The sequence below is a fragment of the Marmota flaviventris genome, chromosome X (genome assembly GCF_047511675.1).
Source record: "Marmota flaviventris isolate mMarFla1 chromosome X, mMarFla1.hap1, whole genome shotgun sequence".
NCBI classification, from domain to species: domain Eukaryota; kingdom Metazoa; phylum Chordata; class Mammalia; order Rodentia; family Sciuridae; genus Marmota; species Marmota flaviventris.
Genome location: NC_092518.1, coordinates 95,869,654 through 95,887,181, shown reverse-complemented (window position 1 = coordinate 95,887,181; position 17,528 = coordinate 95,869,654). Strand labels below are relative to the sequence as shown.

The 17,528-nt window shown below is 34.3% G+C and overlaps 1 protein-coding gene across 5 annotated transcripts in view; it reads right to left on the bottom strand.

The window, feature by feature from the left end:
- Alg13 (ALG13 UDP-N-acetylglucosaminyltransferase subunit) overlaps positions 1 to 17,528 on the bottom strand; it is a 72,021-nt gene that overhangs the window by 29,342 nt on the left and 25,151 nt on the right. For 4 of the 5 annotated variants that reach the window (XM_027930805.2, XM_071605997.1, XM_071605998.1 and 1 more), the window contains exons 4-12: positions 15,313 to 15,682; positions 14,669 to 14,752; positions 12,283 to 12,333; positions 11,516 to 11,562; positions 8,673 to 8,745; positions 4,870 to 4,951; positions 4,299 to 4,461; positions 3,300 to 3,375; positions 1,758 to 1,866 (exon numbers count right to left, since the gene is read on the bottom strand). In XM_027930805.2, the coding sequence (XP_027786606.1) occupies positions 1,758 to 1,866; positions 3,300 to 3,375; positions 4,299 to 4,461; positions 4,870 to 4,951; positions 8,673 to 8,745; positions 11,516 to 11,562; positions 12,283 to 12,333; positions 14,669 to 14,752; positions 15,313 to 15,682 (1,055 nt within the window). The remainder of the gene's footprint in view (positions 1 to 1,757; positions 1,867 to 3,299; positions 3,376 to 4,298; positions 4,462 to 4,869; positions 4,952 to 8,672; positions 8,746 to 11,515; positions 11,563 to 12,282; positions 12,334 to 14,668; positions 14,753 to 15,312; positions 15,683 to 17,528) is intronic. The other variant, XM_071605996.1, reaches the window with a different exon arrangement.

Genomic DNA, 17,528 nt, shown 5'->3' with positions numbered 1-17,528 from the left:
CTAATTCACTTTTACCATGGTACTTTTGACAATGTTACCACTAAAAGGTAAAATCTAGGAGGAAAGTCCCCAAAAGCCATTTTATCAATCTTAATGGGTTATTCCTGTGGTAAATTTATAGCAACTTGGCCAGAAAAGTTTTGTGATTTAAAACATAAGTAGGTGAACACTGGGAGTTTGTAATCTCATTGGTCAAACACTAAAAAGGTACAATCTGAAAGTAATACTATGCAGCTTTTCCCAAAAAAGTTTTTTTAAACAACTTACTACATTAGGACCAGGCTTAACATCATTCTAATTAACTACACCTAGGATCACTGAGGTTCAATGAGTTCAATGTTAAAGGCTTATGCTGAAGTCAGTATTTTAAGTTTTAGTTTGATCAATTCAGTCACAGGAGAGAGAACCAATTACCTATTTCAAGGGTTGGAGAATTTCTGTAAAGAGCCTAAGATTAACTATTTTAGATTTCATGGACTATACAGACTGTTAGAACTACTCAAATCTGTTATAGACCTAATTTATGTACAATCAAATTTAAATTTTATATAAGTTTCATGTGTAGCACAATATACTGCTTTTTTTCCTACCATTTAAAAATGTAGGGGCTGGGGTTGTGGCTCAGTGGTAGAGCCCTTGCCTACCATGTGTGAGGCACTGGGTTCGATTCTCAGAACTGCATATAAATAAATGAAATAAAGGTCCATCAACACCTAAAATTTTTTTTTAAATAAAATAAAAATGTAAAGACCCTCTGTATATATCCAAAGGACTTTAAAACAGCATACTACAGCAAACCTGCAACACCAATATTTACAGCAGCACAATTCACAATAGCTAACATATGGAACCAACCTAGATGCCCATCAAGATGACTGTATAAAGAAAATGTGGTTCATATTCACGATGGACTATTACTCAGCCATAGAAAAGAATTACTTTATGACATTTTTCCAGAAAATGGATGGATCTAGAGACTATTATGCTAAGTGAATAAGCCAATCCCCAAAACCCAAAGATTAAATGTTCTGATATGTGGATGCTAACCCACAATAAGGCAAGGGTGAGGGGTGTCAAAGAAGTTCAGTTGATTGGACAAAGGGGAATGAAGAGAAGGCAGGGAGGATAGGAATAGGAAAGACAGTGAAATGAATCTGAAATAACTTTACTGTGTACATGTATGAATATACCACAGTGAATCTGAAAATCGTGTGTATCTACAAGACTGGGATCCTAATAAGATATATTCCATGTTTGTTTAAATATTTCAAAATAGATTCTACTGTCATGTATAACTAAAAAGAACAAATAACATTTTTTTAAAAAATTTAAAAATTTAAATGCCATTCTTATTAGCTCATGGATCAAAAATAGCTGGTGAATCAGATCTGATATACAGGTCTGATCTATTCATCTTTCATTGAGGGTGGTTCTCAACTCTTTAAATTTCAGATGAGCTTACTCCCAGTCACTAAATGTTTCTGGTTACAAGTTATCAAATATCTATCTCCAAATATTCTTTGCACAGTTTTAAGTTCCAGCTAAGCATTAGACCCTAAAAGATCCCTCCCCAAAGATCTAACCAACTTCTAAACCAATTTGTTTCCTCCTTGAGATTTAAATCATATGAATAAGATTAAAGGTATCATGCTGCGTTATTTTTTCAACAGTATGATGAAATGTCTCTTATAAGAAACAAATTGAAAATTATTCTCCTGAAGCAGTAATGAGTAAGTATTCTGTTGATGTTTCATTACCTTTTCTGCTGTCCAACCAAACATCAAATTCTACATTACGATAGATTTCTGGATCCAAGGCTTTGAGCACTTTATAGGGGAAGAGCATCTTCGATGGATTTTCTGGAGACTAAAACACAAATAATCAAGCTATAGACTCACCATCCCTAGCTTATATCCTCCTTCTGTGAAGAGGGAAGCTTCATTCTTCCCTCTTCATTTCTTCTTTTTTAAAACTATGCACATTGCCTCCCTTCCCTTCTTAATTAAAACAAGAAAAAAGACAATGAATTTCGCCATGCTTTTAATATCAGGAGTCTAACAGTTCAAATAATCTAAGTTTTAAGATGGCAAAAGGGAAATATTGTCTGGAACAGCCAACAACTCAGGACACTCATAAACCAATGCAATGTAGACCAGGATTAAAAAATTCAGTCTGGCTGGGCACAATGGCAAAGGCCTATAAACCCAGTGGCTCAGGAGGCCGAGACAGGAGAATCGCCAGTTCAAAGCCAGCCTCAACAATAATAAAAAAAAAAAAAAAGTGAGGTGCTAAGCAACTCAGTGAGACCGTGTCTCTAAATAAAATACAAAATAGGGCCAGGGGTGTGGCTCAGTGATTGAATGCCCCCGAGTTCAATCCCTGGTACCTCCCAACCCCCCAAAATCAGTCTGACATATGGCAAGGCTGTTGGTTGAAAATTACTATTCATGTTGGAAAAATCTAAAACTGTTTGGGAATCCAGTATTATTTAAAAGAAATGCTACATTAAAAAGTCTCTTAAAAAAAACTGTCCCAGGCTGGGATTGTACCTCAGTGGTAGAGTGAGTGCTTGCCCTAGCATCTGTGAGGCACTGAGTTCAGTCCTCAGCATCACATAAAAATAAAGGTATTTTGTCCATAAAAAATTCAATCTGTGCTAGTCAACAAATGTTATCTTGATATACAGAAATGTTTCTGTATCCTAAAAATCACATGCTAATGCCAAGTTTATTTTGGTCAACTTCTGTTAAAATTTCCAAAAGAATACCATTTTCTCCTGTTTTCCTAAGATTTCATCATATTAAAAAGTGTTCCAAAATTACCAGCATTTGAGGCACACACAGATTACTGTAACAGTATATGCCCTATTTAGCAAGTCTCAACTGAAAACTTACTTGAGGCCCATAGATCATAAAATTTGTTTCTCCAAATTAAGAGACTGATTAGCACCTAGTTTCAAGAATATAAAAGGCATAATTTTCTTCAATGAAAACAAACTAAACCTTAGCATCAGAAGACTAATAATATATTGTTTGTAATTTTGTTTTAGCTTAAAAACAAAAGCTTCTTAAGTTTTTCAAATATCCAGAGTTTGTTTTCAAAATTTTTAAATTTCATAAGAATAAAAATTCAGAGAAAACACACATTTTACATTTTCAAATAGGTAGCACTTTCACACAAGAAAACATGACCAACTCCTCTCTCAGCCCCATAATAATTAGAACAGATCATCTGATCTTAATAATTTTAGGTTACATTGACTAGATTATGAAAATTCTTTGCCTCAGAAAATATCAAACCTTTGATTCTTCTGTTTCTTGATTATGGCTCTCTAGTGTATTTTCAGCCTTGCAGGAAGCACCCCACTCATCAGTCCTAATTGAAAAGATTTAGAGCAAAGAGCTTTATATAAATGCAGAAGTTACTGGTCTCATGTCTAATGACTATACTACCACCTAGTGGTAAATCAGCTCAGTTCTAAAAAATGAAGCAAATAAGTTTTCACTCAATACCCACTTTGTTTTCTAAACCCCAAAGTTTTTGACTAAATTTATTTAATAACAGCTGCTTCCTCAGAAGTACATAATCTACACTCCTACTGTATACCAGAGGCAGACACTGAAAAACTCCTAAAACTTCCCTTAGCCCAAGAGATTTTTCTATGAGCTAGATGTATATGTGAAGTAAGCATTCAACCTCAGTTATCATTTTGAAATAATGATCCACAGCCTACCTATACCAAAATATTTGGGTGTAATTATTTTTTGAAAACTAGATTCCTAGACCCTCTGACCTCAAATTTTGTGAAGTGAAGTTAGGTCCAGGAAATTGCATAATAAACACTCTGAATAATTCTTACACAATTAAAGTTTGAGAATCATATGCTAACTCTAAAGTCTCTTCCAGTAAAAAAAAAAAAAAAAAAAAAAAAGGACCATGGGCTGGGGTTGTGGCTCAGTGGTAGAGCACTTGCCTAGCAGGTGCGAGGCCCAGGTTCGATCCTTAGCACCACATAAAAATAAATAAAGGTATTGTGTCCGACTACAACTAAAAAAAATTTTTTTTAAATGGATCATGACTTGAATAGAAACTCCAAAGTCTGAGCATCTAACAACGCTTATCTTTTTAGTAAAACTTCTCTCTCCTCATTAAAAGAAATGTACATCCTAAACATACATATACAGGTATGTTTGTGTACATATGTAATTTAAGTGATAAACTTGCCAGGTCCCTTCCACTTTCAAATCATGATGCACAGAAACATGATTATTATGTAACAGTCCCTTTTCCATTATTACCTATCCTCAGTTGAATTCTTGTAATCAATACAGGCATTCTCACTTCCAGTCACAGCAATGTTTCTGTTCCTTTTGGAACCACTTCGAAATACCTCAACTGCAGTTTTCAATGCTTCTTCATCCACAACAAAGACATCTTTATAGAGAATTTCATACAATATAGCTGAAAAAAAAAAGGACCAAAACTTCAGTTGTCAAAATGTGACATTTTTATAAGTGTGAAAAGTCACAATCCAGCATACAAATTCTATAGATACCAACAAGTTTTTTTTTTTTTTTTTTTTTAAGCTATATGTAGCGGATCCCTCAAATTAAAGACTAGCAACAGCCAGGCACAGTGGCGCATGCCTGTAGTGACTTGGGAGACTTAGGCAGGGAATTTTCAAGTTCAAAGTCAATCTCAGCAACTTAATTAGACCCTGTCTCTAAAAATGGACTGGGGATATCGCTCAGTGGTAAAGTGTCCCATGGTTCAATCCCCAGTTAAACATAAACAACAAATCCAGCAACTTAAATACTAGCAACAAATTGTGTGAAATCACACCCAAATATTTATGAAGATTTCACATACCCTGACAAATGGCTGCACTTGATTGAAATTGTTTTGAGTACACAGAATCATAATGACCATTACTTGAAGAGCAGAGAAGAATCTGAAGAAAAACACACATAACAAAGTTAAGGTTACATCTTACAGTTATGAAATTTACTAGATAACCAACCAGAAATTGTTTTATCAGTAATTGATAAACTAAATGAATATATTAATTTTTAAAATGACTTTAAAAATGAAAAAGTAAATGCTAGTTATTCCTAAAAGATATTTTCTTGACCGCGACTTTTAAATGTCAAAAATAAAATCACTAATGAAGTTCCTCTGTGAGCCTTGGTCACATTCCTTTAATACACCAAATAAGTCCTGATCTGCACATTTTTAATAAGATGGTAACAATTACAAACTGAGTCACTGAAAATAACAAAATGCCTAAAAAAATCAAAAATACCATCCTAACTTCTATGAATAACTAGAGAAATTACATCAAATCTCAAGTTCAGACTTAGGGAGGAAAGGGACTTGATGGGATTCATTCAAAAGCTATCTACAACAGCAATATATCAATACATTATATAGGAGGAATACTGCTAGAGAAACTTTTTCATGTCTCTCTTGGAAAGACACTGAGATGACTACAAAAATTGAGGGGTTAACTTCTTAGCTAATTCCTTCAATCCTTGGTTTAAAAAAAAAACAAAACTCAAAAGTCATGCTTGTTTCCAGGTGGCAACACATGCCTATAATCCCCGCAGCTCGGAAAGAGGAGACAAAATTCCAAGTTTGAGACCAGCCTGGGCAATTCAGACAAACCCCATAGCAAAATAAAAATGGGCTGAGCATTACCTGGCAAAGATCTAAATATACAAATCTCACCTCAGGCAATGCTCTACACAGTTGTTAAAATACAAAAACTAACACTCCCCTTCCTCAAACAACTCTGATTATATCACACCTTCCCCTAAAAACTTTCAATTACGATTCACGGTTAAAAGTAGTGATGTCAATTAGCATCTGCATATTAGAGAAAATATTTGGCCTTTGGTTTTGTAGGATTGGCTTATTTCACTTAGCATGATATTCTCCAACTTGAACCATTTACTGGCAAATTCCATAATTTTACTCTTCTTTAAAGCTGAGTAATATCCCATATCCCATTGAGTGTGAGTGTGTGTATGTATGTGTGTGTGTGTGCGTGTGTGTGTGTGTGTGTGTATATATATATATATATATATATATATATATATCTCATTTTCTTTATCCATTCATCTATTGAGAGACACCTAGGTTGGTTCTATAGTTTAGCTATTTGAATTGAGCTGCTATAAACATTGATGTGGCTATGTCACTGTATGTTTTCTCTAATATGTGGTGCTAATTAACAATAAGGTGGGGGGCACTAGAGAAGAATAGCATTACCTTAGATTAGGTAGAGGGAAGTGATGGGAAGGGAGGGGAGGAGATGTGGGGATAGGAAAGATAGTAGAATGAAACTGTCATTATTACTGTATGTGTATATATATATATATATATATATATATATATATATATATATGTGTGTGTGTGTGACTGCATGACCAATGATTCTGCAACATGTACACTCAGAAAAATGAGAAATTATATACCATCTATGTATATCAAAGTGCATAAATGCATTCTACTGTCATGTATAACTAATTAAAACAAATTTAAAAAATAAAAAGAGTAGTGATGTCTGAAACTTACTTAAAAGTGATCAAAAATTATTATTCAGCCATAAAGAATGAAATTATGGCATTTGCCAGTAAATGAATGGAATGAGACTATCATGCTAAGTGAAATAAGCCAATCCCCCAGAAAACAAAGATACAATGTTCTCTCTGATATGAAGATACTGTCTCACAATCGCAGGGGACGGGGGGCAGTGGAGATTCACCGGATTGGACAGGAGGGAAACTGGGGGGGGAAGTGGAGATGGGAATGGGAAAAACAGTAGAATGAATGTGGCATAACTTTCCTATGTTTATATGTAAATACACGACCAAGGAAACTCCACATCATGTACAACCACAGGAATGGGAAGTTATACTCCATGTATGTATGGTATGTCAAAATACATTCTACTGTCATGTATAACTAAAGAATTTTTAAAAATGATCAAAAAGTAAGCTGGATTGGTGAATGGACAGAGAGATGGATGTATGATAAAATAAGGATATTAAAATGTCAAAAGGCTTTAGGGGATGGTAGGTATATGAATGTTCACTATAAAATTCTTTCAACTTATCTGAATGTTTGAAAATCTTCAAAACTTGAAAAGCTGTGTTGGAAAAAGAGCTTCAATCAACTATTTTTTAGAATGAAGAGACAAATTCTTTGGCATGGCTTACTCCACTCCTTAATACATAACTATAACCTATCTTTTCAGCATTGCCCTCCCCACAACTACTAAAGTCCCAAAGGGTCTCCTACTTCCTCCATGCCTTTGCATATGGGGTTTCCTCTGAATAGCCTATCCTTCACATTTGATGGAATCATTGTCTGAGTTCAACATGAAGCCTTCTAAACCCCTCTAACAGAGAGGTCTTTTTTATTTTGTGCCATTTTACATTTATTATAAACCATCACTTCACTGTAATTAATTATTTCCATGTCTATCTTCATAGTCCCTTAAGCCCTTGAAAGACAAAGCCTTCATTACAGTTATTTAGTTTTAGTATCCTTAAAAGCCAGAAAAGTGGGCTGGGGTTGTGGCTCAGAGGTAGAGCACTCTCCTAGCAAGCGTGACACACTGGGTTTCTATCCTCAGCACCACATAAAAATAAAATAAAGGTATTGTGTCCACCTATAATTAAAAAATACATATTTTTTTAAAAAGCCAAAAAAGTATTTGTTATATTCTAGGGCTTAATGTTTGCTAAACAAATTAGATAGTGGCTATTGGTAAAACAAGTTAATGTCCCATTTTATAATTACCTTCAAAGTTATCTCCCACTATTCTTCTCTATTCCTAATAGCACTTAGTCCAGGTCTTTTGCCTAGATTACTATAAAAGCATCCTTAAAATTCTTCCAGTGTCTAGTCTTTTCTTACATCATCATAGTTAATATGTTGCATGAACTTTGCTTCATGGTATAAAATGAACTCAAATATTGGGTAGTCCTATACCCACTGATCAAATAATATAAAAGTTTTTTCCTAAAACCTTCTTGAAAGGAAATGTATAGGCTGAAAAAACAATTTTTATATTGAGTGTTCTCAAACAAGAAAACTACCTCCTGCTATTTTCCATGTATTTTACTGGGCAGTAGAACCTTATCTCCACCCTCAAGAAACTTTTAGACTATATGAGAGAAATGGTATGAATACAAATAATACAATAAATACTGGCAAAATGGCTAGGGGAACAAAAATGAAGAAAGCAACTCCAGGAGAGTTGGGGAAGTTATTAAAGGAACTGACACTTGAAGTACAAAGGAAAAGAAAGCATGAAAGCTAAATTATCTAGAAAAATTGTATAACTAAGCATGGAAGACAATGGAATTGGAAATGAGGTTTGGTACCTTAAGATACTAAATGCCTACTTTCAGAATTTGAGCCTTATTCTGTGGTCCATAAGGAATCAGTTAAGGTTTTTAGAGTAACAAGAACAGATCAGCTTAGAATAGTAGCTAAAACCACTGGGGATGACTGATTGGCAAGGAAAAGGCTGAAAGCATAGAATTTTCTCATGTACATTGTATTTTTTCATTAATTACGTTTAAAAAGATTATTTCTTAATATGTCATAATCCAGCAGCATTATTCAATTTCTTTTGAGTTGACATTTACTCATCTTCTTACCTTGTCTTCATAGCCATTTTCCGTGATACAAGTTGGTGGCTTTCCAGGATGGCGATAAAGAATGAAGTCCCGACTACATGGATAGAAAACAAAGACAGGTAAGATAATTTGGCATATGAAAGAGATAGTTATAATAAAAAGGATTTGTGCTTTTAAACTGCCTACCTTATTCATATAAAATAATCCACATGTTCAGTTTGATTTTTAGGCTTTAAAATAATCCAAAAAGACTAAATGATGCTAATCCAAGGTAATCAGCTAATCACACCTAAGGTCCTATGGGTTTTCCTAAATATATCTTAGTTTTGGTGAGAAGAAATAAAGAAGACAAATTATCAAGTGTATGTATGTGAATTTGGGGAGCTCTCCTTTATTTAAAAAGTGGGGATAAACGAGGCATGGCGGCTCACACCCGTAATCCCAGCTACTCAGGAAGCAGAGGGAGGGGAATCCCAAGTGGGAAGGTAACCTTGTCAATTTAGCAGACCCTGTGTGAACATAAAAATTAAATTAAAAGGGCTAAGGACAGGCTTGGAATGTGGCTCTGTGATAAGGCGCTTGCCTGGCAAGCTCTTTGCCCTGGGTTTGATTCTCCAGCACAAAACACAACAAAGAAGGGCTAAAGATGTCTCTCAGTGGTAGAGTGTCCCTGGGTTCATTCCTCAATACTGGAAAAAAAGTGGGGGTTAAGAAATTTGGGGGATAAAAGGCCAAATAATAAAACATTTCAGCTTTTACATGCCATGTGCTTTATTCAATTTTGCTTTTGTAGCTGTAATTAGCAGAAGCAATGCACACGTGAATACGCATGACTGTTCCAATAGGCTTTATGCAACTTTGAATTTCATATAATTTCCATATGCCTTGAAACATTCTTTTGATTTTTAATCATTTAAAATATCTTAACAATCATTCTTAGCTCATAGGACATACAAAATAGAAGAACAATTTAAAAGTAAACTTCTGATTTTAAAGTGACAACCAATTAACTACTTGCCCAATGCCTTCTCTATACTTTTCACTGGATTTAATTACAAATGAGCAGGCCACAAAACACTGACTTGAACAAGTCCTCATAAGAAGAAAATTCTGTTTCTACAAAAGAATATACCATATTACCATCCTAAGAACTCTAAGAAGTCTTACACAGATCAGACAAATGAACAAGATTTCCAATAGCAACTAACATACATTATTATAGCTAGTTTTCAAAACCCTACAGCATTCTTAAATGGCATTTTTTTGTAAAACATTTTTTTGTAAAGACCAAAACAGAACTCCCGAAGGAATAGAATGGTGATTCTCAAGTTTTCCAGTACCACCAATAAGGAAACTTTTTTAAGATTTTTCTCAACTTCCACTTGAAATTGTAATAGAACAAAAGTACTGTGCATCTATGTACTGTGATGCTTTGAAAGACCACAAACTGTTGGAATAGCTAAGATTTCTTTGCTCCTACCAAAATCAATTTTGAGGCTATTGAGAACAATATTGCCCCACTGAGAATGCATGAAAAAGAGGCACAAAGCTAAACACCCAAGAAATCTCCTAAGACAAATATTCTAACTTTCTATAGGAAATACCAGCAGTTTTAAAGTCCTTTATTTTTCCATTCAAATAGACAAAAATGCAGGACTGGGATATAGCTCAGTTGGTAGAGTGCTTGCCTTGCATGCACAAAGCCCTGGGTTCAATCCCCAGAACTAAAAAAAAAAAAGAAGAAGAAAAATGCTAGAGCTAAGGAGAAGATTTGTAACAAGATTCTCCACTCAAAATCTACACCAAAATGACTTTGCTTATATCTCTTCCTTATATATTATCATCAAATCTCAAATTTCCCCAATCCTAGAGAAACTTTAACAGAAAACTTATACTCAAAAACACATAAAAAGGGATTTCACAAAAGGTGACTGGATTAAGAAAATGTGACCACACACACACACACACTGAAGTTCAACTCAGCTATAAAGAATGAAATTACAGCATCTGCTGGTAAATTTATGGAAATAGAGAATAATATGCTAAGTGAAATAAGCCAGACTCAAACAAACAAAAAAAAATCAAGGGTTGAATGTTTTCTCTCATATACAGAAACTAAAGCAAAATAAGGGAAAGGGTGGGGGGATCAGGTTTCATAAAAACATAATGAAGATCAATAGAGTAAAAGAAGGAGCTTGAGAAGGAGGGAAGAGAAAGGGGAAGAAATTCGGAATGAATTTGACCCTATGTGTGCATATATGTGTGTGTGTGTGTGTGTGTGTGTGTGTGTGTGTGTGTGTGTACACGTATGTATGTTATAGGGAATTCTACCTTTATGTACACTTAGAAAGCACCAATCAAAAATAAATGAGGAAAAGGAAGATGAGTACAGGAAGGAAAATGGGGGAGTGAGGAGAAAAGGTGACTGGAGTAAATTAAATTCCATGCATGTATGATTTTATCAAAATGATCCCAACTACTATGTACAACTATAATGCTCTAACAAAAATGCAAAAAGAAAAAAATTCCATTCTTGAAATGACAAAATTAGAGAAGGGACTATGGAGGAGATAAGATCAAAAGTAAAAGTAGTTATATAGAAAATTAACATACGAGTGATAGAAAATATTCTGTATCTTGACTGCATTAACATCAACATTATGGTTATGATGCTATACTATAGTTTTTTCCAAAACGTTACCACTTAGGGAATTGGGAAAAGGGTATAAGATATTATTCTCTGATTTTTGTTTTTGTTTTTCATGAAAAACTTTGTGTTATGCTCTGTATGCAACTTCATGTGAATCTGTATCTCAAAATAAAAGGCTTAATTAGAAAAAAATAGGAAAATGGATACAACTTACTTATAAATTAGAGAAAGAGCTCTTATTTCCAGCTGGCCAGCACTTTCCTAAACATAAATAGTACACAGTTTTAAAAACATTTTTGTAGCTAGGAAATAGAAGTTTTTGTAAGTGCATTTTTTAACTGTTTAGCATTGTTTTAGATAATCTGTAGAACACAATATAACTTGTTTTGAGGATTAGATTGTTACTCATTAACACAGACTTATACTGAAATCAATGGACCTAAAGCCCTTCTTAGATATCAATAATGACAGTTAATGAAAGATTTAAAAGGCAGAATAAAAGTTAGACTAATGTAAGAATACAAAGGTATCAGTATTTAGTAAATGAAGTTTTGGGAACAGAATAATGGAGTTAATTTTATCACAAAATTAATTTTAAATAAAGTATGAGTTTATAGATGTTATTCCTACACAAAAGGAAGACAACTTTAAATCAAGGTGAAATAATGACCTCTTAGTAACATTAATTACCAAACTCCTCCCCCATTAATGTGAAAAGGCTTTAATGTTTCCCAACACTATCCTGTTCCCCAGTCAGTTGTGTACTCACTAGACTATGGTTAATGAGATTGTTAACACACAGTTCTCAATATTCAACACAAACCAATACATCTACCTGCCAGTTCTAAACCTTTGGACTATTTGATTCAACATAGCTATCTACTTAAGAAATATTCTGGGTCTGGCTATAGTGACAACTGAATGTTTAGGTTATGATTCCAAATAACTCTGAAAATATTAAATTCCCATATTTGATCTTACCTTGGGATCTCCCAACCGTTCCAGGTATTTCTCAAAAGATCCCTCCACATACTTCAAAAATAAAACAAACTTGACTTAACCAAATACATAGCATTACTGAAATCTGATCATATTCTGCAACATTAACCTCCAAAGGGTTTTTGTTTGTTCAGCTTAATAATTATACTACTAAATTACTAGTTTACACAGCACCTCAAGAAGATTTGTACATACACAAAAGTTATTTATAAGGGGAGAAAAGCTGGACTAGGAAAGTGTCTTAGGAATTGGTCTTGCCTTACCCATATACCAGTGAATTTCATCAAATGGTATGCCTTCAAGTAAGAAACTTTTGAAATGCCAACTTAAAGTAACTTGATAATTTTCATAAACCAAGAAAAGCCAATAACTGTAAGGACCTCAAGTATGACAGGAGACATGTATTTACAAAGTTAAATGGAGGAACTTCAAACAGAGAATTTCATTAATTTCAAAAAAACAGTGACAAGGGAACTTCCAGGTGTGATGGAACCAACACAATATTATGATTGTGTTGGCAGTTACATAACTATATATGACTAAGAAAAGTAAAATAGTAAACTTAATATACCTAAAAATGAAATTGAATTATAATCAAGAAATAGATTTCTAGTTCCATGTACACAAACATCACCAGATTTTAAAAAAGTAATCTTATTTTCTTTCACTTTATTTTTAAAGTTCTGAGATATACTCTACATACAACAAACCACACAATTTAAACAGTACAATCAAATTTTGACTTTTGTTTGCACCCATGAAACCATCATCATAAACTGAAATAATGAATATCTATCATTCTCCACAAAGTTTCCTTATGCTCCTATATAACATCTGCAACCACTGATCTGGTTTTCTGTCTTTATAGAGTGGTTAGTATTTTATCTAAAGACAACCATACTTGTATAAACTTTTCTTGGAAGAAGGGTATGGCTTTTCTCAGTGTAATAACTTTGAGATTCACCTTGTTAGTTTTAAAAATTTGGACACATCTTCATTACTCAAAATGTGGTCTAGGAACCAACAACAAGCATCACTTGAGTTTCTTAGAAATGCAGAAATCTCGGGCTTCAGCTCAGACCTAATGAATTGGATCTGCATTTTAACAAGATCCCCAGGTGATGAAAATGTATATAAATATTTCACGCACTGCTTTACACCATGGTCTTCCATTTGAATGTCAGGAACAGTCCTTTCCCAGGTGTAGAGAAGACTATAATCTACTTCAAGGTAACAAGCTTTAAAAGAAGCCTTTGCAGTATTTTAAACTTTATTAAAAACACTGTTGAGAAAATTAAGTGTAGGGCTGGGGTTGTGGCTTAGTGGTAGAGCTCTCGCCTGACACGTGCGACACGTGTGGCACGTGCCACATGTGCAAGATGCTGGGTTCGATCCTCAGCACCACATAAGAATAAATAAACTAAAGGTATTGTGTTCAACTACAACTGAAACATAAATATTAAAAAAATAAGTGTAAACCTCAAACAGAAGACAGGCAAAAACCCATAACATAATAGTCAGAAGAAAACAAATAGTATCAAAGAGACAATAAATAAAAAGCCACAAGGGCATACTTCAAATCAGATCTTAGCAAAACCTTTAGTTTCCTTAACAAAAATTCAAATACTACAATGTATACAAAGACAACTCCTAAACTTTCACTTAAAAATCAATTTTTAGGACTGGGGCTGTGGCTCAAGTGTTAGAATGCTTGCCTACCACATAAAAATAAAAGAGATTGTGTCCACCTAAAACTAAAAAATATTTTTTAAAAAAAATCAATGTTTAGTGGCAGAGCTCCAATTACTTCAATGTGACATGAAAAGCATTACAAGACACTTCAAATTGATGAGCTGAAGATTATTGTGCACATTAAAATATGAACTTAAGGGGTTCGGGTTGTAGCTCAGCAGTAGTGCGCTTGCCTAGCATGCATGAGGCACTGGGTTCAATTCTCAGCACCACGTACAAATAAGTGAAAAATAAAAGTCCATTAACAACTTAAAATATATTGAAAAAATATGGACTTAAAAATATTAAGAGACAAACATTTGAATTATTGTTCAAAAAACAGTAGTATGGATAACACAAGACAGCAGTCAAGTTTTAACTTTTTAGGGTTTGGGAGTTTTTTGGAATGGGAGGAGGGAAAAAATAGTTTTTCTTTATTTTTAGAATACAAAACAACCTTAATTCTGGGAGGAGGTGCATGATAGACTGTGGAAAGCCAGCCAGGAATTACATATTTGCTATTGAAACAAAAGGAGATTGCATTGTTTAATTTTTGTATCTAAGTACTCAATTCTTTTATCCCACCCTACTAAATATATTACAAACAATTCTCCCTCAGGGTACGTATTCTACTTACAGACTCAAAATTTTGTTGATTTTCCTTCATATATGAAACACAAGCCTTCCTCACTTGCAGATGATGGACCTGGCTGCAAAACAACTAAAAGAAAAAAGACCAGTTTACTGCCAAAAGTCATTCGAAACAGAAACTTCTAAATTAAGACTATTGACTGGACAATTAAGTTTCCCTTATTTAGGACATATGTAGAACATAGGGAAATTCAGTCCTCATCATACTAAACAATATTTTAATCTTCAGTAAAACTGAGAAAGATGATTCTTTCATGCCCCCTTCCCCTTCCTACCCCATAAATGTATTTTTTTTTCCTATACATAAAACTTACAGGAAGCAGGGGATGCTTAGGAATGATCAAGATACATTTCAAAGTTTTCTTTAACCCATTATCTTATCCCTCCAACATTATCAATGGGCATTTAAAAAACAGAAAATGTAGCAAAGGTACAGTGATGTATTTGGACTAATGAGCAAAGATACACACCTTTGCATTGTCTTGCACTAATAAGGAGCAGATTGCCTGGATATTTTCACTAAAAAATAGAAAATATTTGTTTCTTTGGTAGGCTACAGTTCTACCTACAGGACCATGTCACATCTCAAAAACTGAAACTCAGTATATGGCAACACATTTTTCCTTTTACCTGCTCCGAAATAGCCCGAAAGAGGCAAGAGGCATCCTTAGCGGTCAGCTTTCGAAACAGTCCTAAGGTGCCTAAATATTCATCCATTGATACCTCATTCAAAGACTTCTGACTGGCATGCTTTTTCCATCCTTTATGCATTGTGCCCAAGGTGGTGAGGGGATAAAAGGAACAGAAGCGTGGCGAGAAGGACAAAGCAGGGTATCGGTAGAAATCGGTAGCAATAACAAGGGCTTGCTTCTGCAAGTATTCGGAAAACAACTCAAAATCTAGACATAAGGCGGCAGTTGGAATCAGCACCACAGAATCTTGGGACTTCTCAAGAGCAGGAAAAGCAAAGCGTTGGGCTTCTTCAGGATAACTTGGGACCCTGTGAAGAGAGGAAATGCCAGTGTTCTAAGGAAGTGGGAACTTGAAAAGTTCGAGGGAGAAGATACATAGCAGAAGGGTGGGATTAACCAAATTAGCTCAGAGTTAAGAAAAGTATGCAGATGGAAAGAGTTTGCAGCTTAACTCAGGGCAGATGCTGAACTGCAAAAGAAACTACAGTTAAGATTCAGGTGTGTAGGATGCAACCCATCAGCATTAAGATCTCTGCCTGAATTTTCAACTAGTCTCTGCCCAAAATTCCCTGCTCCCTTCCTAGTTTCAGGGAAATGTGATTAAAATCTTAAGTCTAGATAATAATAACAATCTACTTAGGATATGGAAAATAAATCAACTAGCAATGCTAGAAAACCCTGATATAATTCTTGATGTGTACCTCCAAACTACTGTATAGCAGAAATAAAAAGGGAAAATGAAATGTATTTCTTAAAGATGGGAAAAAATTTAACTGAACAGTATAAAAATATTTCTCCCCAAAATTTTCTAATATAATGCATTTAGAATGCTGTGGCACAATATGAGAGGTGTTGGGACATTAGAGGTATGTTTCAATGTATTAGAGTACTTTCCAGAAAGACCACTCTGGATTATGAGGAAAGCAAAACATTAAGAATCAAAGGTGAGGACTATTCACTTGTGTTATTTGATTCCACTATAAGTTATCTCATTTTTCTTTAGGTGCCCAAATCCAACTTCTTTCGTAAGTGGTAAAAATAATATAGGGGCTGTGTTTATAGCTCAGGGGTATGGCATTTGATTAGCCTGCATAATGCCCTGGGTTCAATTTCCAGCATCTCAAAAAATAATAATTTATTAGGTCAGAAGCCAGAAATGTAGCTCAGAGGTAGAGCACGTCTAGCATGTGAGAAGGCCCTGAGTCTAAGCCCTAGCAATGAAAAAAGAAAAAAAAAAAAGGTTAAATTCTAGCTTTGTAGAAGTTGCAACATTAAAATGGTTGCAAAATGGTTTTTCTTATGGAAAATTAAAAATTATCAGGAATGCCCCTATAGGAAAAACATCAATAATCACTTAGTAATTTAGGAATTAAATACAAATTAGCATGGTAGAAAAATCAAATAAAATCTTGACTTAACTCTTAGCATGCCAATTTGAAATTACCTTGTGTCTTTCTTAAAGAAACCATAACAAAGGGGAAGTAATGCCTTTTGTGAAAGTTCTGAAGCATATTGTTTGAAGAAAAATTGACTTCTAAATTAAAAGGCTAATTTTTTGCACATTTTACAAATAAATATACAAATTCTTATCTATTGCATTTTAAATTAAAAATAAGATGTATAAAACTTCAACTAATACATATACTTCACTTTCAGGAAAAGACCAGAAAAATTAGGACTAATACTACAAAGAGAGCTACAGGGAACAAGAAATAAAATAGCATACACAGGAAGCACTCAAATATGGTCAACTGATTTTTGACAAAGGTGCCAGGGAAATTCAATACATTAAGAGTATTTTCACTAAATGGTACCAGATCAATTGATCAGTCATATACAAAAATATGACCCTAGACCTATATGAGTTGGGAGGTTGAGGCAGGAGGATCGAAAGTTCAAAGCCTGCCTCAGCAATTAACAAGGCACTAAGCAACTTAGCAAGACCATGTCTCTAAATATTAAAAAATGCTGTGTATGTGACACAGTGATTAAGCACCCCTGGGTTCAATCCCCCGTACCCCCCCAAAAAAAGGAAAATGCAAATTAAAATCACAATGGGACATCGCTACACACTTACTAGAATGGTTATAATACATAATATAATAACAAATATTAGCAAGGATTTAGAGAAACTGGCCATACATAAAAGCCAGA